The sequence below is a fragment of the Coregonus clupeaformis genome, unplaced genomic scaffold (genome assembly GCF_020615455.1).
Source record: "Coregonus clupeaformis isolate EN_2021a unplaced genomic scaffold, ASM2061545v1 scaf0023, whole genome shotgun sequence".
Taxonomy (NCBI): Eukaryota; Metazoa; Chordata; class Actinopteri; order Salmoniformes; family Salmonidae; genus Coregonus; species Coregonus clupeaformis.
This window is the reverse complement of record NW_025533478.1, coordinates 319,474-346,633: the sequence shown is the minus strand read 5'-3', so window position 1 is coordinate 346,633 and position 27,160 is coordinate 319,474. Positions and strand designations below refer to the sequence as shown.

General features: G+C 42.3%; 1 protein-coding gene across 1 annotated transcript in view; it reads left to right on the top strand.

The window, feature by feature from the left end:
• LOC121554687 (NACHT and WD repeat domain-containing protein 2-like) overlaps positions 1 to 27,160 on the top strand; it is an 82,179-nt gene that overhangs the window by 22,049 nt on the left and 32,970 nt on the right. The window contains exon 4 of the mRNA XM_041868363.2: positions 25,180 to 25,296. Coding sequence (XP_041724297.2) covers positions 25,180 to 25,296 — 117 coding nt within the window. The remainder of the gene's footprint in view (positions 1 to 25,179; positions 25,297 to 27,160) is intronic.

Genomic DNA, 27,160 nt, shown 5'->3' with positions numbered 1-27,160 from the left:
CTTGAAAGCAGCAGCTCTAGCCTTTACCTCAGTGCGGATGTTGCCTGTAATCCATGGCTACTGTTTGGGATATGTACAGTGGGGAGAACAAGTATTTGATACACTGCCGATTTTGCAAGTTTCCTACTTACAAACATGTTAAAAATCCAGAAAATCACATTGTATGATTTTTAAGTAATTAATTTGCATTTAATTGCATGACATAAGTATTTGATCACCTACCAACCAGTAAGAATTCCGGCTCTCACAGACCTGTTAGTTTTTCTTTAAGAAGCCCATTTTTAACATGTACATATTACCTCAGCTACCTCAACTAGCCGGTGCCCCCGCACATTGACTCTGCAACGGTACCCCCCTGTATATATAGCCTCCCTACTGTCACTTTATTTTACTTCTGCTCTTTTTTTTCTCAACACTTTTTTTGTTTAAAATAAATGCACTGTTGGTTAAGGGCTGTAAGTAAGCATTTCACTGTAATGTCTGCACCTGTTGTATTCGGCGCATGTGACCAATACAATTTGATTTGATTTGATTTGATTTGATTTGTTCTCCACTCATTACCTGTATTAACTGCACCTGTTTGAACTCGTTACCTGTATAAAAGACACCTGTCCACACACTCAATCAAACAGACTCCAACCTCTCCACAATGGCCAAGACCAGAGAGCTGTGTAAGGACATCAGGGATACAATTGTAGACCTGCACAAGGCTGGGATGGGCTACAGGACAATAGGCAAGCAGCTTGGTGAGAAGGCAACAACTGTTGGCGCAATTATTAGAAAATGGAAGAAGTTCAAGATGACGGTCAATCACCCTCGGTCTGGGGCTCCATGCAAGATCTCACCTCGTGGGGCATCAATGATCATGAGGAAGGTGAGGGATCAGCCCAGAACTACACGGCAGGACCTGGTCAATGACCTGAAGAGAGCTGGGACCACAGTCTCAAAGAAAACCATTAGTAACACACTACGCCTTCATGGATTAAAATCCTGCAGCGCACGCAAGGTCCCCCTGCTCAAGCCAGCGCATGTCCAGGCCCGTCTGAAGTTTGCCAATGACCATCTGGATGATCCAGAGGAGGAATGGGAGAAGGTCATGTGGTCTGATGAGACAAAAAGAGTGCTTTTTGGTCTAAACTCCACTCGCCGTACAACCCCAAGAACACCATCCCAACCGTGAAGCATGGAGGTGGAAACATCATTCTTTGGGGATGCTTTTCAGCAAAGGGGACAGGACGACTGCATCGTATTGAGGGGAGGATGGATGGGGCCATGTATCGCGAGATCTTGGCCAACAATCTCCTTCCCTCAGTAAGAGCATTGAAGATGGGTCGTGGCTGGGTCTTCCAGCATGACAACGACCCGAAACACACAGCCAGGGCAACTAAGGAGTGGCTCCGTAAGAAGCATTTCAAGGTCCTGGAGTGGCCTAGCCAGTCTCCAGACCTGAACCCAATAGAACATCTTTGGAGGGAGCTGAAAGTCCGTATTGCCCAGCGACAGCCCCGAAACCTGAAGGATCTGGAGAAGGTCTGTATGGAGGAGTGGGCCAAAATCCCTGCTGCAGTGTGTGCAAACCTGGTCAAGACCTACAGGAAACGTATGATCTCTGTAATTGCAAACAAAGGTTTCTGTACCAAATATTAAGTTCTGCTTTTCTGATGTATCAAATACTTATGTCATGCAATAAAATGCAAATTAATTACTTAAAAATCATACAATGTGATTTTCTGGATTTTTGTTATAGATTCCGTCTCTCACAGTTGAAGTGTACCTATGATAAAAATTACAGACCTCTACATACTTTGTAAGTAGGAAAACCTGCAAAATCGGCAGTGTATCAAGTAGTTGTTCTCTCCACTGTACGTAAGGTCACTCTGGGGATGACGTCGTCGATGCACTTACTGTATTAATGAAGCCGGTGACTGATGTGATAAACTCCTCAGTGCCATCGATTTCAATCACTGAGTAAGGTTACATTCACACAATAAAATTATTATTGTTGATAGTCAGATTAATATAATAGTTTGCTTAAAACGTTTACATGCTTTGCAAGAAGAACAATTTCCCTAATAATCCTGTTTACTTGGACACCTCTGAAATCAGGCTACCTGATGGGACTTAAATTAATGCAGAAATCGGCAATCAAAATCAACGTTCTACAACAGAGACCATTTTATTTTTGCTAAGCCTATTTGATTCTGAGTTCGAACATATATAATACCTTTAGAAAGTTTTCAAACCCTGTGACTTTTTCCACATTTTGTGGATTTTGTGTCACTGGCCTACACACAATAACTCATAATGTCAAAGTGGAATTATGTTTTTAGACATTTTTACAAATTAATTAAAAATGAAAAGCTGAAATGTCTTGAGTCAATAAGTATTCAACCTCTTTGTTATGGCAAGCCTAAATAAGTTCAGGAGTAAACATTTGCTTAACAAGTCACATAATAAGTTGCATGGACTCACCACTCTGTGTGCAATAATAGTGTTTAACATGATTTTTCAATGACTGCCTCATCTCTGTACCCCACACATACAATTATCTGTAAGGTCCCTCAGTCGAGCAGTGAATTTCAAACACAGATTCAACCACAAAGCGCAGGGACTTTTTCCAATTCCTCGCAAAGGGCACCTATTGGTAGATGGGTAAAGCATAGTGAAGTTATTAATTACACTTTGGATGGTGTATCAATACACCCAGTCACTAAAAATATACAGGCATCCTTTCTAACTCAGTTCCGGAGAGGAAGGGATTTCACCATGAGGCCAAATGTGACTTTAAAACAGTTACAGGCTGAGATAGGAGAAAACTGAGGATGGATCAACAACATTGTAGTTACTCCACAATACTAACCTAAGTGACAGAGTGAAAAGAAGGAATCCTTTACAGAATAAAAATATTCCAAAACATGTACTGTATCCTGTTTGCAATAAGGCTTTATGTCCTGAATACAAAGCATTTTGTTTGGGACAAATCCAATACAACACATCACTGAGTACCACTCTTCATATTTTCAAGCATGGTGGTGGCTGCATCATGTTATGGAGATGCTTGTCATCGGCAAGGAATAATTCGTTTTTTTAGGATAAAAAGGAATGGAATAGAGCTAAGCACAGGCAAAATTCTAGAGGAAAACCTGGTTCAGTCTGCTTTCCAACAGACACTGGGAGACAAATTCACCTTTCAGCAGACAATAACGTAAAACACAAGGCCAAATATATACTGGAGTTGCTTACCAAGACGACATTGAATGTTCCTGAGTGGCCTAGTTACAGTTTTGAAAACCCATGGCAAGACTTGAAAATGGCTGTCAAGCAATGATCAACAACCAATTTGACAGAGCTTGAATCATTTTTTAAAGAATTATGTACAAATATTGTACAATCCAGGTGTGCAAAGCTCTTAGAGACTTACCCAGAAAGACTCTGGGTAAGACAACTGTAATCGCTGCCAAAGGTGATTCTAACATGTATTGATTCAGGGGTGTGAATACTTATGTAAATGAGATATTTACATACTTCATTTTCAATACATTTGCTAAAATGTCAAAAAACATGTTTTCACTTTGTCATTATGGGGTATTTTGTGTAGATGGGTGAGAAAAAACTAACAATTTAATTAATTTTGAATTCAGACACAACAAAATGTTGAATAAATTAGGGGTATGAATACTTTCTGAAGGCACTGTATAAAGTTTGTATGTGAAAACTATTTCTATGATGCATACTTTCAGTTTTTCCGAACTCACTTCACTCGCACATAAGAGGGAGGTTTACGCTACCGGTGCTGTCACATGCGCAGATCAAATACACTGCTGGATTAAGCTGTTTGCATATTTTCATAATTTAAAAGATTGCTCAGAAAACCAGGTGTTTTAATTGACGTATGCTTACTTCGATTTTGACCTTACCCCAATTAAGATAAGCAGAGTAAAGTGTTTACAAGACAATTTGCCATACTAGGCCTACTGCCATAAATCAGTTTAATACCAAATTATTAGTCTGCATGTAAACTTACTCACTTTATTGACTGGTTCATTGATGAAAGCAGAAACAAACTCAGCCACATGCCTTGAAGGGTCCCACGAGCGATCTGCGCAGACTTTAAGGCAGACAGAAGGGCAGTGGAGATAAGGAATGATGGTGAACTCTGTAGGATATCTCCCTTTGATAAGACTGTGTTTGTGTGTGTTTGTGTGTGTGTGTGTGTGTGTGTGTGTGTGTGTGTGTGTGTGTGTGTGTGTGTGTGTGTGTGTGTGTTTGTGTGCACATTGTCGTGAATGAGCCTGGTCAATATGACCGGAGGACTCCTCCAGTCTCCAGACAGGACTCTGGTAACACTGAAACAAGGAAGAACAAAGACTCAATCACAAGCAGCTGGAGAGCAGCATAACCCAGTCAAAGGCAGGGAGGAAATGACGGGTGTGGGTAGACTGTATGCAGATGTTCCTCTGCTGGAGGGCGGAGGTTCATCTTATATCGCGACATCCCCGTCGAACTCAAGCCCTGGGTTAGAGCTGGTGGAGCTACCGGATGGCACATGGGCGTCTTCACGTATGAAGGAAACTTTGCTTAAATGTAACGTGTAAGGGAGAGGATGTGTTGCGTGGCTGTAGTCAGGTGAGGCATAGTGTCACGGTTTCGGCCGAGGCTGCCTCTCTTCCTTGCTCGGGCAGGCTTCGGCGTTCATCGTCTCCGGAATACTAGCTGCCACCGTTGTATGTTTCTATGTTCGTTTGTTCTGGTCTGGTATTGTACACCTGTTATCGTTTAGTGTCATTAGTGTCCTATAAGTTCTCGTTGTGTTTGTCAGGTGTTGTGTGCAAGGTAAGCACAGAGCTTAAGTGTTAGAAGCAACTGTAGAGTGTAATTTCTATAACAAATCAATAAAATATATCAGTTGTGAAACCAAAAAAGGAAGTGTTACTAGTTTTCATTAAGTAGTTAATTTATTTGTTGAATAAAGTGTTAGGAAGTAAAGTAACATTATAACAACTATAGGCTTAGGGGGTTCACCTTCGGTGCACCATGGCCAGACCATATTGTTGACTCAAGCAGGAAACCAAAAGGGGAGCTCGAGGGTAACCGTGTTAAAGGCATACTAATGGAGTACTGGGAGTCTAGCCTATAGGGTGTTTGTCCTCTACCCAGACAAAGTGCTGAACCCCTGCTTTCAGTTGTTAGATTCTAAATAAACAGAGTAAAACTCACGGACGACTAGTAAAGCTCAAACCAAGTTTATTCACCCACTGGGTCACACAGCTGCATAAGACAAAAACATGTTTACACAAGCACATATATTTATACTTTCATCCTATGCTGAGTCTCCTCCTTGCACATCTGGACAGCCAATACATCTCTGTTGCTAGACAGGACTCTAGTGACTCTAGTGCTAGACAGGACTCTGTTAATTATCTATGCATAGTCACTTTAACTCTACCCACATGTACATATTACCTCAATTACCTTGACTAACCGATGCCCCAGCACATTGACTCTGTACCTGTACCCCCTGTATATAGCCTCCCTACTGATATTTTATTTTACTGCTGCTCTTTAATTATTTGCTATTTTTATATTCACTTATCTATTTTTTACTAAACACTTTTTTTATTTTCTTAAAACTGCATTGTTGGTTAAGGGCTTGTAAGTAAGCATTTCACTGTAAGGTCTACACCTGTTGTATTTGGCACATTTTGATTTGATTTGATGCCTGTTCTTTCTCACTTCATCTGACCTGACCACTGCACAAATTCCTCACTCCTCCCAACTCACGTCTGTCCTACCTTATCTGTTGACTGGAACCAGACTGTGACCCTTCTCCTCTCCATAGGATACCTGAGATTTAACAATAACATGTTCTTCCTGCACTCCCCTTTCTCACTCAGTAGATGTATATACCCTCAGTTCTAATATGGTAACATGAATAAGGATATTTAATATTTAAAGTTTAAAGTTAGTACCCAACACAGTTAAAGATAATTTAACTGAAACCCTTTACCCGGGACTTTGCGAGTGTGACTCTCCCGTGAGCATGCTGTCCGGTCAATTAGAAAGGGAGGACCAGCCGCTAGCAGGAGTGTCTGGGATTATACTGCGCTTATAACAAATAGTTAAACCTCGTGGCGGAACGTAACCTGCATGAACAGTGAGAAACCACACAGTAAGAGCCGCGCCACGTATTAAAATAGTACAGAGGAAACTATACATAAATATTGGATTACTCGTTGGTGTTATACCCAAAAAAGCCCCCGCTGATACGTAGTGTACCGTATCACAAACTACCTATGAAGTGTAATCAGTAGGTAGGAGTGAGCTAGCCTCTGTGGCAAGCAGGGATAGACCAAGAGGGGTTACCGAGTTGTTAAGTGGAGAGAGAGAGAGAGAGAGAGAGAGAGAGAGAGAGAGAGAGAGAGAGAGAGAGAGAGAGAGAGAGAGAGAGAGAGAGAGAGAGAGAGAGAGAGAGAGAGAGAAAAGAAGAGGGGGCTTAGCTGTGGTAGGCTGGAAGGATCTTTGTCCCTCCATCCGTCCCACGAATTGGTTTGTAAATTAGACTCACAAAAAGCTTCACAACAATGTTGCTAATAGTCCATGAGATCCAAGGAATGAACAGTCCCAACAGCTTTCAAACACCTAGTAGAGTGGTACACGCCGATCTGACTTAAAACTTTCCTAAAATACGTTAGAGGAAAAACTAAAAGAAATGGAGGAACTTATTCAAGAAAGATCAAGTGTAATATGTGTTAAAAAATTAAGCGAACTGGGTGGAATATGGGGAAAAATGCACCATTTAAAAAAAAATCTTCAACATAGAAATGCTACCAAAAAGAATTTACTGAAACTTGTTACAAATGACGGAGTCACCCATGATTCGCCAAATTATATTTTGAAAGAGGATGCAAAGTACTTTAAGCGTAAGTTTTCTCCAATAACCAGGCAGGCCAATAGGAAAACTCATAATTATCAGCTTCCATTCTGTCAGCACATAAAACCCCTTCGCCAGGCCAAATATATACACTCCTTTCTTGAAACATTAATATCTTAACAGCCTTATCTATTATAGACATGTTACGCAGTGGCGAACCTATAGGCCTTTAGTATGTGACAGGTTCGTGATTCTGAAAGATCAACAACCGTAATACCAGCGCACTCAAGTAGGAGAGTGGTGTAGTGGAGGGTATACACAGGTATAAATCGTACACCCACTTTTTTTCAGTGGGCATTGTGTATACTCACTTCTTAATCCCTACTGATGCATACAAAGTAGTGTAGTGGAGGTATATGACTTATCAATTATGTAGTGCAATAGAGAAATCATGCACAAAGTAGCCTACACAATCGCAAAGCACTTGAAATATATCAACATACGCGCCACACACATAGCCTAGTCTCAGCATGATATCATCTGCAGGCAACAAGAGTGTGCAGCTCTCAACAGGTTTTGGCATGGAGCAGCTCACAGAAGAATGACATTGGTAGCCGGTAGGGTAGGAAAGACATTTCAACAACCAGTAAATGCTAACTAAGGCAACAATGGGTATGCCAACAGGTACATGTATTGAAAAAAATGTGTCCGAAGTGTTGGTTAGTAGGCTGTTTGTGTTGCGCAATGGTCATCATGCGCTGTTTGCATCAGGGGCATAGACATGGATGGGTCTGGGTGGAAACAGGCCCTCCCACTGGGGAGCCAGGCCCTGATAAGCCCACCCAATCAGATTGATGTCGTTTAAGCGTTGTTGTGGACTTAGACCATCACATTTTTAAATTTTTTAAATTTTAAAAATCAGTGATTTTGAGAGTGACAATCTGAAAAATCTATTAGAAAACTCATAAAAAACAGGAAAACATTGGATTTTTTCACACAGGGTGCCTTTCCTTCACTGGGCGGGCCATTTGGGAACTTTTTGGCAAAAGTAGAGTATACCCACTTCTCCATGCACCACTACACCACTGCATAGGGCCGATGGAAAGACAGCAGTCACACACAGTATGATGGTAAAGGATACGCAGTCCATAAACTCGGACATACAGTGGGGAAAAAAAGTATTTAGTCAGCCACCAATTGTGCAAGTTCTCCCACTTAAAAAGATGAGAGAGGCCTGTAATTTTCATAATAGGTACACATCAACTATGACAGACAAATTGAGGAAAAAAAATCCAGAAAATCACATAGTAGGATTTTTAATGAATTTATTTGCAAATTATGGTGGAAAATAAGTATTTGGTCACCTACAAACAAGCAAGATTTCTGGCTCTCACAGACCTGTAACTTCTTCTTTAAGAGGCTCCTCTGTCCTCCACTCGTTACCTGTATTAATGGCACCTGTTTGAACTTGTTATCAGTATAAAAGACACCTGTCCACAACCTCAAACAGTCACACTCCAAACTCCACTATGGCCAAGACCAAAGAGCTGTCAAAGGACACCAGAAACAAAATTGTAGACCTGCACCAGGCTGGGAAGACTGAATCTGCAATAGGTAAGCAGCTTGGTTTGAAGAAATCAACTGTGGGAGCAATTATTAGGAAATGGAAGACATACAAGACCACTGATAATCTCCCTCGATCTGGGGCTCCACGCAAGATCTCACCCCATGGGGTCAAAATGATCACAAGAACGGTGAGCAAAAATCCCAGAACCACACGGGGGGACCTAGTGAATGACCTGCAGAGAGCTGGGACCAAAGTAACAAAGCCTACCATCAGTAACACACTACGCCGCCAGGGACTCAAATCCTGCAGTGCGAGACGTGTCCCCCTGCTTAAGCCAGTACATGTCCAGGCCCATCTGAAGTTTGCTAGAGTACATTTGGATGATCCAGAAGAGGATTGGGAGAATGTAATATGGTCAGATGAAACCAAAATATAACTTTTTGGTAAAAACTCAACTCGTCGTGTTTGGAGGACAAAGAATGCTGAGTTGCATCCAAAGAACACCATACCTACTGTGAAGCATGGGGGTGGAAACATCATGCTTTGGGGCTGTTTTTCTGCAAAGGGACCAGGACGACTGATCCGTGTAAAGGAAAGAATGAATGGGGCCATGTATCGTGAGATTTTGAGTGAAAACCTCCTTCCATCAGCAAGGGCATTGAAGATGAAACGTGGCTGGGTCTTTCAGCATGACAATGATCCCAAACACACTGCCCGGGCAACGAAGGAGTGGCTTCGTAAGAAGCATTTCAAGGTCCTGGAGTGGCCTAGCCAGTCTCCAGATCTGAATGCCATAGAGCATCTTTGGAGGGAGTTGAAAGTCTGTGTTGCCCAGCGACAGCCCAAAAACATCAATGCTCTAGAGGAGATCTGCATGGAGGAATGGGCCAAAATACCAGCAACAGTGTGTGAAAACCTTGTGAAGACTTACAGAAAACATTTGACCTGTGTCATTGCCAACAAAGGGTATATAACAAAGTATTGAGAAACTTTTGTTATTGACCAAATACTTATTTTCCACCATAATTTGCAAATAAATTCATTAAAAATCCTACAATGTGATTTTCAGGATTTTTTTTTCTCATTTTGTCTGTCATAGTTGACGTGTACCTATGATGAAAATTACAGGCCTCTCTCATCTTTTTAAGTGGGAGAACATGCACAATTGGTGGCTGACTAAATACTTTTTTGCCCCACTGTAATAAGCCAGTAGGTTCCAATCATAAGAATCCAGCTCTGCTACGGCGTGTAAAATGGTCAGAGTGAGGTGTTCTCTCATTTGTGTCTGGAAGTAGCTAGCTAGCAAGCTAGCCAACTTTAGCCAGTTAGCTTGGGTGCTTGGTTGGGACAAGCATGCATTTGCAGGCAAGCTGCAGAAGGACGAGGAGGCTACAATTCTCCATCGTTTATCAGTGCAATTTTGACGGCCAACTAGCTGAATAAGTTTGAGAGGGTTTATCTAATGTTCCTTCATTAGATTTTAGCTCATCTTGCTCTGGCTAGCATTAGTTGTTGATCTTGTTTTTGTGGATAACTGAGGGAGAGAGAGCCTACCTTTTCATAGTTTTTTGATCAATAGGACTGTAAAGTTCCCAAATGTAAGAGGACTCCCGTGGTGTTTACATATTTGGAGAAATCTATTCAGGTGTATTTTGGCGAATGTATTTGGTTTAATTTACTGCAGTGTCTATTAGTTGTCCAAACGCACAGCTGCTTTCCCACTCTATATTGCTATCGAATGTTCACAAATGCCTTAGCATACATAATTCACAAACATTCTAAGAATTTATGAAAATCTGAAAATGACCATATCTAAGTGGTCGCTTGTCAGAAAATGTTTTTAAAAAGTGTCATGTTCTTCCTGGGGGTGTATATGAACAGATTTTAATAAGGTTTCATGTTGCGGAAATGCTGTCAGTTCCACTTTAAATGCAACAATGTTTCACACACATAAGTTACTTTTAAAGAGCTGGCTAACAACAGCAAGCGCGCTGTAATAAAAAACACAGTTCCACTCACCAGATGATGATCATTTGAAACTTTACTTTTTGTTGAAAGTTATTCTTGAAAAGGGAGAAGCTAACAAATTAGCAACAACATCCTCTTTGATAACACCTGCTGCTCTCTTCATGACTGTCTTGGTGTGTTTGGACCATGATAGTTCGTTGGGGATGTGGACACCAAGGAACTTGAAGCTCTCAAACTGTTCCACTACAGCCCCGTCGATGAGAATGGGGGTGTGCTCAGTCCTCTGTTTTTTCCTGAAGTCCACAATCATCTCCTTTGCCTTGGTCACGTTGAGGGAGTGGTTGTTATCCTGGCACCACACAGCCAGGTCTCTGACCTCCTCCCTATAGGCTGTCTCATCGTTGTCGTGATCAGGCCTACCACTGTTGTGCCGTCGGCAAACTTAATGATGGTGTTGGAGTCGTGCCTGGCCATGCAGTCATGGGTGAACAGGGAGTACAGGAGGGGACTGAGCACGCACCCCTGAGGGGCCCCCGTGTTGAGGATCAGCGTGGCAGATGTGTTGTTACCTACCCTGTGTCCAAACTTTTGACTGGTACTGTATATATATATTTTGGATGTGTATATTTGTGAGGGAAAATATGTGGGGGATTGGATATGATGCAGACAGTTACATTGATGGAAGCCACAATCTATCTGAAATATTAAAACGTTCCTAAACTAAGCATGCTGAAAACAAACAAGACTTCTGCAGAGTTGCACACACTGTCAAAACTGCCACGCCAAGCCGGAAGAGCCATATTTACGTTCTCCTTCCTGACAACTGGTGCGCTCTGAAAGTGGCAGCACACAGTGAAGGCTCCGTGCAGGATTTCGCCACAACCTCGCACAAGTGTGTGTGTGTGTCTTCCCTTTATTGTCTCTTCCTACCATGAATTTATTAGCCCCATTTTCCCCCTGTGGCTCTCACAGATCTGGTATCATTTACATTACAAATGGCTGGTGTGGCACTGCGAGGAGAGATTTGGTAAACAAATCCAGGAGAGCCTTTGGAGTGAAGTCAATCAGATTTTTCGGAGATTGTTTTTGGAGGATTTGTCAAGCTTTTCCCATTGATATCCGACATGTGATGCTTTGTCGGGCCGAGCGACCTCTGAAATTGGTGATTTGGAAGTATAGTAACAGGACTCATTGAAATTGCTCTTCAAACCAGAGGGGGCACTACTATGGTAGTATGCTACTCTGCCATTAGTCAAGCTGCAGTGATTGTAGAGTGGCCACATGCCTGGCTGGTGAGTCATGGGGCTGCCGTGGTTACAGCTGATATGATATATGGAGTGCCTGGGAGACTGTGAGTGAGTCACCATTGGTTAAAGTGAGTAACCTCCGGTTACCGTGTCTCCTGTCTTAAAGGGGACCTCATCCAACAGGGTGTGAGTATGTACTACTGTAGGGCTAAGCTTACACGTCTGCCTTTGTGTACTACAGATTGTGTATAGTACACACGTGAGGCAGAATATTCACTGGCTGTATGTGCTTTTGCAATTTCTAATCTGGTTTGAAAGCCTTCAACAAGTGGTCATAACAGTCCAAGTAATAAGTCCCTCAAGATATCCAGAGATATGAACGGCTAGTTACATTTGATATGGTTTTCCATAGATGCTTCAGTGTTTCAGAAGTCAGCACAGTTACATAAACAGTCACAATGCCATACATCAACACACACACTAGCATAGACACACAAACGCACACACACAAACAGTCTAATAAGTGGCCGTAGATATGGCAGAAGATGAATTGCCATAGCCTTTTCTTTGGCATACAGCAGCTGTCTGGGAAGTAACGGAGAGATAAGGGTGTGTGTTTAATTGATCAGGAAAAGTAGTCGTGGCGGATCATGCACAAATACACCCACACGTGCGCACACACACACACTCAGGCATGCACACAGCCTGTGTGTTGATACGACGTAGCGAATCCCGATTCTTCTCGGCTCTTCGTCAATTGACTTCGTTTGCATCCTGAACGTTTTTCATAACGGAATGGAGAGGGGAAATCCGTATGACACGGGGCTAGGAGCCTTGGGCTGCGTTCCCATTCAGTCAGTTGCAGAGTGGCCTTTCCATGGTTTTCTCTGCGGTAAGGGGATCAGGATGGGAGGTGGGGACTTGAGACGGGAATATGGGAATGTAGATGGGTTTATGGGTTTAGTCTTTAAACACACTCTAAAGCCAACCACCACACAAGGTCATGCAGGATCTTGTGTGGCTGTTTAATGTACAGACGGTGGAGGTGGTTATTTGGAGTTGCTGTTGTGGAACATTTGGAAATATTGATACTAGGATATTGATAAGATTACAATTTGTGATTGTGTGTGTGTGTGTACGTGCGTGCATGTGTGCGTGATTCGGCTCAGTATACCGTAGATTTATGTCTGAGAAATGGCATTCGTTTCTCACTAGTCTGGAAACTAATTTGTCTTTCTCAGTCATCACAATTGGGTTCATGCTATATAGAGATAAGCCTTCTGTGCAACACTTCATTGTGATATGACACACTTTTGATACAGTAAAATAACTATCACAGTAAATAATTGTTTTGATAATGGGGTACCAGTGAGAAAGTAAATGCTTTATTATGGTTGGCAAAACATGGCTGCCATTCTCTGAGCTAATCTCAGTCATAGACACACCCATCATACACACACACACAGATACACAAACACACACACACACCTGTCACCACCAGAGATGAATTACAATAGCAGCTCTTCCGCTACAGTTGATGGGATATTGTTTAATGGCTGTCAGTCAAACGTCTCTCCAGCGGCCTAACAATACTAGCTACCGAAGAGAGAGACAGAGGAGAGGTGAAACTCGCTTTCAGTTTTTCTTTGACTATTTACGCACTCTATAATGCCACGGTTTGAAGTCGATGAAATAAGCTTGTCACTTTAGCTTTATCAAAAAGCCAGAGAGTCTGAATATATCATCCACACAAGGCGACGGCTTCAAAAACACTCTCAGAGCTGTGTTTTCGTAATTATTTCTCTTCTTTAAGCCTCTCAAAGTGTTTTCTGAAGAAGAAAACACGTCATCAATGTATTTTTCTCAAACCTGCTAAGTTGTAGGCTTGATATGCTTACCTGGTTTGTTGTTCTGAGGAGTGCTTTCAGGATCATTATTTTAGTGCTTCGAAACCACATCACAAACACAGTTCTAGGATCAAACGGTGTAAGACAGATGGGAGAGTTGAGATGTTTTCCTTGTCTTCGTTAGAATGCCCTAGTTTACCAACTGTTTTCCAGTTACATTAATTGAACTTGTGCTCCTCTAAGAGAGAGTGTGGGTGAAAACTGAAATTGAGCGTTGGCAGGACAGCAAAAATGCGGATAGTCAAGTACATTGTATACCTTTCTCTGTCTCTGTATCTCCGTCTTCCTCTCTCTCTCTCCCTCGTTATATCTCTATCTCTCTCTCTCTCTCCCTCTCTCCTAGGGATCGGGGTTTGAAATAATTCACTATTCTAATAGTATCATTCATTTTTGACGGATATCCAGATATTCGAAATACATGTGTTTTTTTAAACGTTACGTTTTAAACTTGAGCACTGCTGCACGAGGTTGAGACTGGCGCTCTATTGCTGCAGCTGCCTGCGAAGGTTATAAAGGGGCGGTGTATGTAGCGAGCAGACAGAGGGAAAGAGAGAGACGCCAAGGCAATTCGACTACAGCCAAGACTAGCTAACTTGTAGCAGCCACAATATTATTTATCATCCCATAAAACAGTGCCTGTCTTGACTGGAGTAGCCTAATGAAGCTAGCTAGCTATAGCTAGCTAGGCTAATGGAGGCCACAGGCTGCGCTTTCTCCCCAACCCAATTCAGATAAAACAATAGCCTACCTGTTGGTTGCTCGTTGTAGCTTACTCTTTCTCATTTCACTAACTTGTAATTCCGTAATTTTATTCCATCTTGCATTACATTAGTGAACTCTCACTTCACTTGCTACACATTGAGCATCTTTGCCGCTTTCATTGGCCAACATAAACAACAAGCTACACACGTGAAGGCTACCGGTCGGCTACCAGTCTTTTTTATGAGGCGCACCGTGCACCTCATAACAACTACATTGAAAAGTTTGTTGTTTTATTACATGTATAATTTGAAATGTCATGGTATATCCTTTTATGTAACAATGTAACATGGATCATTTAATTTAGAAAAAGCATTTTCTGTGTTCAAATCAGGTTAAAATAGGCCTATATTAGGCCATTTTTTTAAAACTGGGCAAAAATGTATACTCACAGAAGTATTCAAATACTAACGTCGGTTCGGATATTCAAATATTCGAATAACGGTGCTCATCCCTACTCTCTCCCTCCCCTCATCTCCTGCCGTTGGTCCAGCATCTCCATTCACTGTCCTGGTCTCCCTCCCTGTCTGCTACACAGAGGTCAGACAGGTGACCCTTCTCCTCGCCACTGTCCTCCACTAAAATTGAAAAGAAAGATCGGGAGCGACGATTGCCCTCACACGTTAACGCAATTATTCAGCCACTCAGCACCCAAAGAAGTCAAAACCAATCCCAAGAGGATGTTCCTTTCCGCCTTCTGAGTTGAGGAGCTGTTTCTCTTCAGAAACAGCCCCATTATAATACAGTAAAACCATGTCGTTCCTGCTCTCACGTCTTCATTCTGGACCTTAACATGGTGAACTTCACCCATGGGTGAGCCAAAATGTCAGGGGTTTATCTCTAATTGGCCCTAAGTGACATTTTGGATCTGTAACATTAGCGGCTGTCTGAGACTAAATGTTTGACCGCCTGCAGCATGAAAAATGCCAACGGCGCTGCAATGCTCTCTGTCGGGGACCACAGCAATTCAGCTCTCTACCACTAGCTAGCGAGCCATTCACATCCGTAGTGGCACGACATGAGCATGAGCAGTCCCACTGTGCCCCCATAGCTAGCTAGCTAGAGAGCTAGCTAGTCACAAGAGCTCACAAGGGCTTTTCATTGGATCTGCAAACTGTCCATGAAATTTCAGCAATATGATTCGCTGAAACAAAATGGACAGTTTGCAGATCCAATGAAAAGGTATTGAGAGCTCTTGTGTCAGTGAATGATATAGCTGAAATTGGAAGAAGAAGGGTGGGATTTACTAACACAACAACACATCAGAAGCAAGTTTATCTGCTAATGCAAACCAACAGGAAATAACATGGATAATAACGTTAGCTAGTTAGAATGAGTTCAACGGCATGTAGTTATTAAGATGAAAAAGTTGTTGCGTTTAAAGTGTATGTGAAAGATGCCTTTACTCATACATATGTAAATTCACTAATGACAGCTTATGACAAATGTTATAATGTGTTATATAGCTGTTATAATGGCCTCATGAATGCATGCATAAGGACACCTACAGTAAAGTGCAACTTATTTTTTACACGGAAGCAGGTTTGTTGTTTAGTTCCATTTACAGACAGGAAGACTTCCCACACAGAGCAGATGAGTTAAACAGCAGCTCATAAGGATACGAGGGTTATAATATTCATCACATGCTTAATGATACACACCACACTATTGTTGAGTTGGTAATTCTAAATCAACAGTCTATTAAATTTTAACTGTATTTATTTCGGTGTTATTTTGCCTCAGAGGGATTCTGTTGTTTTTATATTAGATTTTTTTGCCTGACAGGCATGGAGGCCTAATCCTCAAGTCTAGTAGTCTGACATTCAATAAAGAAAAAGTCTTATTTTGCACTTGACCTGCCACGAGCAAACAAACTTCCATGGGCAATAGAAAGCTGCTTAACTGAAGCTGCCTCTGCCTCTTATGTAAGAAGCCAGAACCCCTCCTCTACCACAGAGGGATGGAGAGATGAGAAAAGGATGGAGGGAGGGAGAGAGAGAGGGGGTGGAGGAGAGAGAAACATATATATAGAGAGAGAGGGGGGATGGAGGAAGAGATAGGGAGGGAAGGATGGAGAGAGAGAGAAATACAGGGGAGATGTAATGTTGTGGCTTTTACATTGTGTAAAGTGTCCTTGGGATCTGAAAGGTACTATACAATTAAATGTACAGTATGTAATTACTATAATCATGGCTAATGGCAAGGAGAGAGACATGGAGGACGAGAGATATGAAAGAGAGAGGAGAGAGAGGTTGGGGCGGGAGGCACAGTGAGAAGGAAAGTGACAGAGAAATAAGAACTCTGCAGAATGATTGAAACCTAAAGCCAATGCCAGTAGGGAACATTCTCCATCTACACTGTATTCTCTCTTTTATTCATCCCTTCGTCCCAATCCCCCTATCCAAACACCTCTAACACCTCTCTGAATTCCTGGAGACCGTGTCACAGCTTTTTCCTCCTTCCTCATTCCTCCATCCATCCCCTTCTTTGCTCAGACCAACGGGGATGTGGGTCAGAGGTGGAAATTGAATTAGCGAGGCGGCTTCCCCCGCGGCGCTAGGTGAGAGAGATGACTAATGTCTTCATTTGGGTTTTAATTACTGGGCCTCTACCAAATCCTCCACCTGCCAGCTGTACTGACTGAGAGAGGAAAACTCTTTATTATGACACACACAATGTTCTGTTACACCTCTCTATTCTCCCATAAACACAAGGGTGATTTGAGCTTATGGCCCCCAGTGCAACTAATCGTGACATATAAGGAATCGGAGGCCATTATTGAGTTGGTACGCTGAGGGGCGTCATGATATTAGGTTATGACGTTTTTTTTGTGTACCTAATGAGTGTTGATTGATTGATTTTGTCACATGTTTGGGTTGATTGTGCTGTTTATTTTTGATTGTATGATTTGTCTTCATTATGTGACTGTTACACTGCTATCGCCCCTATTGGCCACCCAACCCAAAATATTTTAATTTTCAAAGATGTAATGAAATTAAAACAACAGTTTGACTATAGCACGAAATTGAATGCAACTGGACGAATCATGACGAAATATAATGTTGTTGAAGGCCAGAGGCTAAGTACAGGCAATGGCAAATCATTTTTAAGATTCCTTTCTGGTGGGGAGGAGGTGTGTGTGTGTGTGTGTCTGTCTGTGTCTGTGTCTGTGTGTGTCTGTGTGGTGCTTACATGATGGAGCAGTGACTATCTGATGAGGAAAGGGTTGTCTTACCATAAGTAGGGAGGTTATAGGCCTACATCATGGGCTGGATAGAAGCAGTCTACCATCTTCTGAACTGGATAATAATTGCTTTATTTGCCTCATCAATAATAGAAACATAAATAATATTGCTTGTTCTATCTCTCATGAAGCTGTGATTGAGAATAGCCTAGGCATAGGCTATTGACTTTCATTCTTGTTATTTTTGAAAGCCACAATAACTTTAGGAAAACACCTTTATGGGATAGAATATTGGGGAAATAAGCTACTGTTCATAACTTTAACTTGTCTTAAAGCTTTTATGATAGGCTTAGTAGGAGGATAGGTTATTGGCCATTTGGTTTTCAACCTGTCATGGTGGGTTTTTCCCATCCCGCGTGGATCAAATCCTTAAACGAATCACGACGCGGCATAGGATATTAACAGTGACAACAATTGGCTGCTATTTAAGTTATAGTTTGACTGTCAAGTCCATGTATTGGTGTGTGGCCAGCGACTTTTATAGATAGACCACCCCGGATTTTCCGTGCCATTTCCTGGCCATTTCCAGTGCATTCGGAAAGTTTTCAGACCCCTTGATGTTTTCCACATTTTGTTACGTTACAGCCTTATTCTAAAATTGATTAAATCGTTATTCCCCCTCATCAATCTACACACAATACCCCATAATGACAGAGCAAAACCAGATTTTTTGAAAATGTAAAATAAACTGAAATATCACATTTACATAAGTATTCAGACCCTTTTGTAAGTACTTTGTTGAAGCACCTTTGGCAGCGATTACACCCTTGAGTCTTCTTGGGTATGACGCTACAAGCTTGGCACACCTGTATTTGGGGAGTTTCTTCCATTCTTCTCTGACAGGTTGGATGAGGAGCGTCGCTGCACTGCTATTTTCAGGTCTCTCCAGAGATGTTCGATCGGGTTCAAGTTCGGGCTCTGGCTGGGCGGCTCAAGGACATTCAGAGACTTGTCCCAAAGCCACTCCTGCATTGTCTTGGCTGTGTGCTTAGGGTCATTGTCCTGTTGGAAGGTGAACCTTCGCCCCAGTCTGAGGTCCTGGGTGCTCTGGTGCAGCTTTTCATCAAGGATCTCTCTGTACTTTGCTCCGTTGATCTTTACCTCGATCCTGACTAGTCTCCCAGTCCCTGCTGCTTAAAAACATCCCCACAGCATGATGCTGCCACCACCATGCCTTTTGGCAAACTCCAAGCAGGCTGTCATGTGCCTTTTACTGAGGAGTGGCTTCAGTCTGGCCACTCTACCATAAAGGCCTGATTGGTGGAGTGCTGCAGAGATGGTTGTCCTTCTGGAAGGTTCTCCCATCTCCACAGAGGAACTCTGGAGCTCTTGGTTACCTCCCTGACCAAGGCCCTTCTCCCCTTATTGCTCAGTTTGGCCAGGCGGCAAGCTCTAGCAAGAGTCTTGGTGGTTCCAAACTTCTTCCATTTAAGAATGATGGAGGCCACTGTGTTCTTGGGGACCTTCAATGCTGCAGAAATGTCTTGGGGACCTTCAATGCTGCAGAAATGTTTTGGTAACCTTCTCCAGATCTGTGCCTCGACACAATTACGGACAAGTCCTTCGACCTCATGGCTTGGTTTTTGCTATGACATGCACTGTCAACTGTGGGACCTTATATAGACAGGTGTGTGCCTTCCAAATCATGTCCAATTAATTGAATTTACCACAGGTGGACTCCAATCAAGTTGTAGAAACATCTCAATGAATATCAATTTCGAGTCTCATGACAAAGTGTCTGAATAATTATGTAAATAATGTATTTCTGTTTTTTATTTTCAATACATTTGCAAAAATGTAAAACTTTTTTCGCGCTCTCATGATGGGGTAATTTTATTTTATTTAATCAATTTTAGAATAAGGCTGTAACGTAACAAAATGTGGAAAAAGGGAAGGGCTCTGAATACTTTCTGAATGCACTGTAATTAACTCTGCGTAAGTCCTGCTCATCCCAACAGTACAAAACCAAAGATATTGATCTGTTTTAAGAAATCAATCTTATGTCACCGTGATGACTGTAAACTTTTATGCTAACATGCCGAATACAACAGGTGTAGGCCTTACTGTGAAATGCTTACTTACAAGCCCTTAACTAACAATGTATTTTTAAGAAAATAAGAGTTAAGAAAATATTTACTAAATAAAATAAAGTTTAAAAAAATTAACACAGTAAAATAACAATAACAAGGCTATATACAGGGAGTAACCGTACCGAGTCAATGTTCGGGGGTACAGGTGAGACGAGGTAATTGAGGTAATATGTACAGTACCAGTCAAAAGTTTGGACACACTTAAGGGTTTTTCTTTATTTTTACTATTTTCTACATTATAGAATAATTGTGAAGACATAAATAAACATGAAATAACACATATGGAGAAGTGTTAAACAAATCCAAATATATTTTATATTTGAGATTCTTCAAAGTAGCCACCCTTTGCCTTGATGACAGCTTTGCACACTGTTGGCATTCTCTCAAACAGCTTCATGAGGTAGTCACCTGGAATGCATTTCAATTAACAGGTGTGCCTTGTTAAAAGTTAATTTGTGGAATTTATTTCATTCTTAATGTGTTTGAGCCAATCAGTTGTGTTGTGACAAGGTAGTGGTGGTATACAGAAGATAGCCCTATTTGGTAAAAGACCAAGTCCATATTATGGCAAGAACAGCTCAAATAAGCAAAGTGAAACGACAGTCCATCATTACTTTAAGACATGAAGGTCAGTCAATACGGAAAACTTCAAGAACGTTGAAAGTTTCTTCAAGTGCAGTCGCAAAAACCATCAAGCGCTATGATGAAACTGGCTCTCATGAGGACTGCCACAGGAAAGGAAGACCCAGCGTTACCTCTGCTGCAGAGGATAAGTTCATTAGATTTAACTGCACATCAGATTGCAGCCCAAATAACTGCTTCACAGAGTTCAAGTAACAGACACATCTCAACATCAACTGTTCAGAGGAGACTTTGTGAATCAGGCCTTCATGGTCGAATTGCTGCAAAGAAACCACTACTAAAGGACACCAATAAGAAGAAGAGACATGAGCAATGGACGTTAGAACGGTGGAAATGTGCCCTTTGGTCTGGAGTCCAAATTTGAGATTTTTGGATCCAACTGCCGTGTCTTTGTGAGACGCGGTGTGGGGAACTGATGATCTCCGCATATGTATTTCCCACCGTAAAGCATGGAGGAGGAGGTGTTATAGTGTGGGGGTGCTTTGCTAGTGACACTGTCTGTGATTTATTTAGAATTCAAGGAACACTTAACCAGCATGGCTACCAGAGCATTCTGCAGCGATACGCCATCCCATCTGGTTTGGGCTTAGTGGGACTGTCATTTGTTTTTCAACAGGACAACGACCCAACACACCTCCAGGCTCTGCAAGGGCTATTTTACCAAGAAGGAGAGTGATGGAGTGCTGCATCAGATGACCTGGCCTCCATAATTCCCCGACCTCAACCAAATTGAGATGGTTTGGGATGAGTCGGACTGCAGAGTGAAGGAAAAGCTTCCAACGAGTGCTCAGCATATGTGGGAACATATTGGAAAAGCATTCCACGTGAAGCTGGTTGAGAGAATGCCAAGAGTGTGCAAAGCTGTCATCAAGGCAAAGGGTGGCTAATTGAAGAATCTGAAATATAAAAAATATTTAGATTTGTTTAACACTTTTTTGGTTACTACATGATTCCATATGTGTTATTTCATAGTTTTGATGTCTTCACTGTTATTCTACAATGTAGAAAATAGTAAAAATAAAGAAAAACGAGTAGGTGTTCTAAAACTTTTGACAGGTAGTGTACATACACCATCGTTCAAAAGTTTGGGGTCACTTAGAAATGTCCTTGTTTTCGAAAGAAAATAAATGTTTTTGTCCATTAAAATAAGCTAGCTAATTGAGAGAAATAGTAATGTCATCTTTTTGTAGGCACTTACTCTGCCATGGCTCATTGACCAAAGCCTATGGAGAAATTAATGTTTTTTTTTTTTTTTTTTTTAATAAGGTCTGTAGTAAACACAGGTTTAGTAGATCTTAAACAGTTTGTTCTATAAGATAATCTTAAATCAGCTAATGTCACTTTTTGTGCATTTCTAAGCATTTATTTAACGAAAACAAGCACATAAAGCACATAAATGCTTCATTATTCATAGAGGTCATGTTAACTGACTGATATTATCTTATAGAAGAAAATGTATAAGATATCCTAAGCCTGTGTTAACCTCAGAACTTATTTTAATCGTTTACCCCAAAAACCCTTTATTTTCCCATTCATTTTCCCCATAGGAATGGCTGAACGAACCAGAGGTTTCATTTCCGTTATTTAGGACTACAAACTGGCGAGCTCTATTGGGAATCTTGCTAGCTCACATGTCAAAAACCTTGGAAATGAACTTATTTCCTTTAGCAATCATACAATATTTTTTTAATTATAATAAAGGACAGGCTTTAAAGTATCCAAAACAACCCAAATCAAAATGTTCATCCCAAACATTCTTTGTTGAATTGGGGCTTTTTGCCAACAATGAGTGGGCGCTACATCCGACGGGTTCTTGTAGGCCGCCACCCTTTACAGCTCTATGCCAGTGAGCCCTAGCCCAGCCTCCGGGTGATAGCAGAGACAGAAGACGAAGCGAGACACCCCACTCCCTAATTTTTGAACTAAGTAGACCAGACCCAGCTGCTATCGCAATGGGCCCGGTTTCCTGATGGAACTTATGCTTGCGAGTGTTTTAACGATGCATCTTTCCTACAATGGCCAAAGATGTAACATGCATTTCCCAAAACACCACGCTGAGAGAGCAGTCACTAAATGCGTCGGAGCATGGTTCGATACTGAAATGGTCGAAGGAAAGGGAGCGCTGCTCTCAGATCAGCTTTCTCCATTCAAATTATTTCACAATACTGATGAGCAGGGCAGCTCCTAGAGAGATATTACCACCTACGGCTGCAAATACTGAGGTAGCTTATTATAGTAACCGATTTAGCACATCATTGCGCGCACATCATTGCGCACGTTAGGCTACACATCATTAAATATATTGGGACAAATTACAGACAGTAGCATGAAAGCAGCAAAATAAAACTCAATTGATTGAACATGGAATGTTTTTCAATATGATTGAATATGACTGTTTATATTGTAATGCAGTAATCTCAGCATAATTTTATACATCGCTTTTTTGTATCAATTGCAAAGGCATTGGCTACTTTGTATTTGTAGTCAACTTCGTTCTGAAGTTATCAGCAGTCAAAGAGAGACAGACAAACCTTGTGGTTCTATGTTTAACGGAGACCTTCTGTGTATAAAGTAATGCAGGAGGGCAAAAAAAGCATCTAACAATGCACTTAGCTGTTCTACAAGTGTTCTGAGGCAGGTGTTCGATTACGAGTGTTTTCAATTGCAACGTTAATAACGATGGTTTGGAAAACAGCTCAGAGATTTAACTATGCTCCTACGAAGGTTTTAACGATGAGCTTAGCCTTAAAACGCTTTTGGGAAACCGGGCCCTGGTGTCTGTGGGAGAGCCACACCCTTAAGCAGACCGGAACTGACAATGATTTTCAGTGTTAAACAGCCTAAGTGAACTATCTTCATTTATCCACCATCTTTGCTGATAGCACCAACCACTAGCCTGCAGGTCCACAACAACCCAGCCAATGAACACGGGCTAAGCTCCAGCCCTTCCTGCCACTCCTGCCAATCACTTGGAGGATAGCTCCCCAGAGGGCTGTAAGTCAAACAGAAGGCCCACCCACCCTCCGTTTGCAGTGAATAGTTGCTATTTGCGGTGTTCAATTATTTGGCCTGTCAGTCAGTTCTGTTATGCTCACTGGCAATGTGTCAGTCAAAGTGAGTCTTTCCTTGGCTTTCTGACAAGCCTACTGAACATGATGTCTAGCATGGACTGCTAAATCATTCTGGCCTCTCCCCCATTTTGCACCTTCAACGAGTACTCAACACTAAGATGAAATTGAGAGTCAAAGGACGGTTGATATTTGAAAACACCTAAAAACTCACATCCATTTTACTCTCCAAACTATTTCCTTGTCTTGACATGCCAATCACAAGCCACCCATCTGTGGGGTTAGTAACACCATCCGGTTTTCAGGGAAAATGGAAAGAGAGCCCGTGATGCGACTTCCGCTTTTGGACGTTAACAAGGCGACACTCCATCTTAACTCCTCCTCCACATTTACTGGATTGGTTTAACAGTGCAGAAGAGATCCTCCCCAGATAGTTTTTTTCTCTCATCAGGACCAGAAAGAAAGAAATGCTGCTTAGGCATTTATTTTACGCCTGCTACATTAGGTTAATCACGAGCGAACATCCCTAATACACCTTACTCATTGTTAAGGGCAAAGTACATGGTGTGCCCATACTGCCCTATGAATGCAGGCCAACCGAGGGCACCTGGGAAATGTAGGCCAACAAGAAGAAACCCAGTGTCAAATGAGGGAATAATGGTGAATGTAGGCCAACAGACGGAACACAGGGTCAAAAGAGGGCACCATGGTAAATGTAGGCCAACAGGGCAAAAAGAGGGCACCATGGGAAATGTAGACCAACAGAGGGAACCCAGGGCCAAAAGAGGGCACCAGGGGAAATGTAGGCCAACAGAGGGAACACAGAGAGTCCAGCAGGCTCTCAGAGGCTGATTTTGTCCTGCTTCTAAAGGGCGGCAACAGCAACAGCTTGGCATGGCCACACTCGTTTATGTGGTCCTCTCTCATTCCATCCATCCGGAGGAGATTTCCCCCGCAGCGTGTTTGCACTCAGAATTCTCTGCGCCGGTGACACTGATTTTGACAAATGTGTCTGGGGAGATTGCCCCTGGCATAGCACACTCACACACACACAGGTACATACACACACCCGTACGCACACACACCCCAGTGTGTTTCGGATGCCGTCTGTCACTCTCCATTCCACCTGTCCTCATCGCCCTGGATGACAGAGTGGACTCTCAGGCATGGGGAGAGTATTTGAGAGCCAAGTGGGCACTGTTCTGTTTATGTGTGTGTGTGTGTGTGTGTGTGTGTGTGTGTGTGTGTGTGTGTGTGTGTGTGTGTGTGTGTGTGTGTACGTGTGTGTGTGTGTACGTGTGTGTGCGTGTGTACGTGTGTGTGTGTGTGTGTGTGTATGTGTGTGTCAGAGGCCCTAATCAGTTCAGGGGTAATTTAATAATCCTCTGGTGTGACACAAACAGCGGCAATCAGATCTCTGTCAGGTTTCGAGCGGTGAACCTCCTGCTTTTTCTGTGCTCTATCTCTACTGTTCTCTATGTCTCATGTCAACAAAGGAGATTGGCAACCTTTGCTCTCAATATCCACGATGGAGAGGAAACTCCTGGCTATTCTTTTCACTCTTCTTCTATTGGCCTTTTCATGTGGAATATGACAGTTTGGATCGGATTGTGAGCTGTATGTCTATGTGAACCTGATCTACACTATAACTGTGGTGAAAACAAAGCAAAACCCTGGTCCAAATGATTACTGGTACTTGCCAAAGAGAACGATCTAGGTTTGAGGACCAAGGACCTTGTGAACAGGAAACTGAATTCATACTGTATATGTAATATATACATTATTTATGTCATGTATTACAATCTCTCCTTTGTAGGTGGTGGACCTGTACTGGGGGATGGACCCAGAGGAGTGGGACAGTCCGAACCTGCAGCGTCTCAGGATGAAGCTACTAGAGGAGTGCCTCCAGACATCTGCAGGTCCATGTTTTGTTGTGGGTATAATAAGCATGTTTATAAGCCTTTAATTAACCGCCCTGTTCATAACACCCTGCTGAGATGTTCATTTTACTGTTTTGTGTGTCTGTTGTCACATGGTTGTTCATTGACTAGATGGATATTCTTTCCCCCCGTCAGTCTGTCTGTCTTTCCATCTGCCTGTCTGTCTGTCTAGTCATCCATCCATCCATCTAATTATTGAACACTTTTTGCACTCAGTTCGGTACTTCCAGTTTCAACAGGTTGTTGGTTTGGAACCCTTGGCTTGCTGTTTCAGAGAGATCAGTATATTGATAAATGGTCTCGGGTTGTGTGGGTTATCAATTCTATCTCTTCTAGATCATATCTGGTCAGAGGAGGTAAAGACCCGCAGGTGTGGGATTGATAGTGAATTATGCAAATGTGAGTAAGTCATTTTGATGGAGGGGATGAGATTGTAATTATGGTCAGAGATCAGAGAGAGTGATAGGATAGTGGATAGGGGCCTTGCCCCAGGGTCTACCTTTTTACCCCTCTCTTTTAAATTACGTATCTTATATCTTCATCCCTCTGCCCCTCAAACCACTCTGTCTCTCGTCTTTTCCCTCTCCCTCATCTATCTCTCTCTCTCTCTCTTTCTGGCCTCTCTATTTTTCTCTCTCCCTCTCCTTGCCCCTCTCTCCCCCTCCAACTCTCTGTTTCCCTCTGCCCCCTCTCAGATTGTAATAGCTGCCAAGGTAAGGGGTTGATCTGAAGCTTTGACCAGAGATGAGTCTCTTCTTCAGAAATAAAACGTCCTGTGTGGCTCTCTGCATGCATTAATATCAACCTAGGAAGATTTGTTTAACCACCTTAACCCTGGCTGAACCTGGCCAGTAACAGACACACACACTCATGAATACACACGGTGGAGCGTATACACACACACACACTGAAACACACACACGCGCATGCAGACGCATGCACGCACACACACACGCGCGCGCACATGCGCATACACAAACACACACACACACACACACAGACATAGCATCCCTAGGCAGCCCAGTCTTAAGATAAGGAGTGTATGGGTGGAAGGGAATATAGAGAGGCCTCTCTGTACAGTGGCTTGCGAAAGTATTCATCCCCCTTGGCATTTTTCCTATTTTGTTGCCTTACAACCCAGAATTAAAATTGATTTTTTTGGAGTTTGTATCATTTGATTTACACAACATGTCTACCACTTTGAAGATGCAAAATATTTTTTATTGTGAAACAAACAAGAAATAAGACATAAAAACAGAAAACTTGAGCGTGCATAACTATTCACCCCCCAAAAGGCAATACATTGTAGAGCCACCTTTTGCAGCAATTACAGCTGCAAGTCTCTTGGGGTATGTCTCTATAAATTTGGCACATCTAGCCACTGGGATTTTTGCCCATTCTTCAAGGCAAAACTGCTCCAGCTCCATCAAGTTGGATGGGTTCTGCTTGTGTACAGCAATCTTTAAGTCATACCACAGATTCTCAATTGGATTGAGGTCTGGGCTTTGACTAGACCATTCCAAGACATGTAAATGTTTCCCCTTAAACCACTCAAGTGTTGCTTTAGCAGTATGCTTAGGGTCATTGTCCTGCAGGAAGGTGAACCTCTGTCCCAGTCTCAAATTTCTGGAAGACTGAAAAAGGTTTCCCTCAAGAATTTCCCCTGTATTTAGCGCCATCCATTATTCCTTCAATTCTGACCAGTTTCCCAGTCCTTGCCATTGAAAAACATCCCCACAGCATGATGCTGCCACCACCATGCTTCACTGTGGGGATGGTGTTCTCGGGGTGATGAGAGGTGTTGGGTTTGCACCAGACATAGCGTTTTCCTTGTTGGCCAAAAAGCTCAATTTTAGT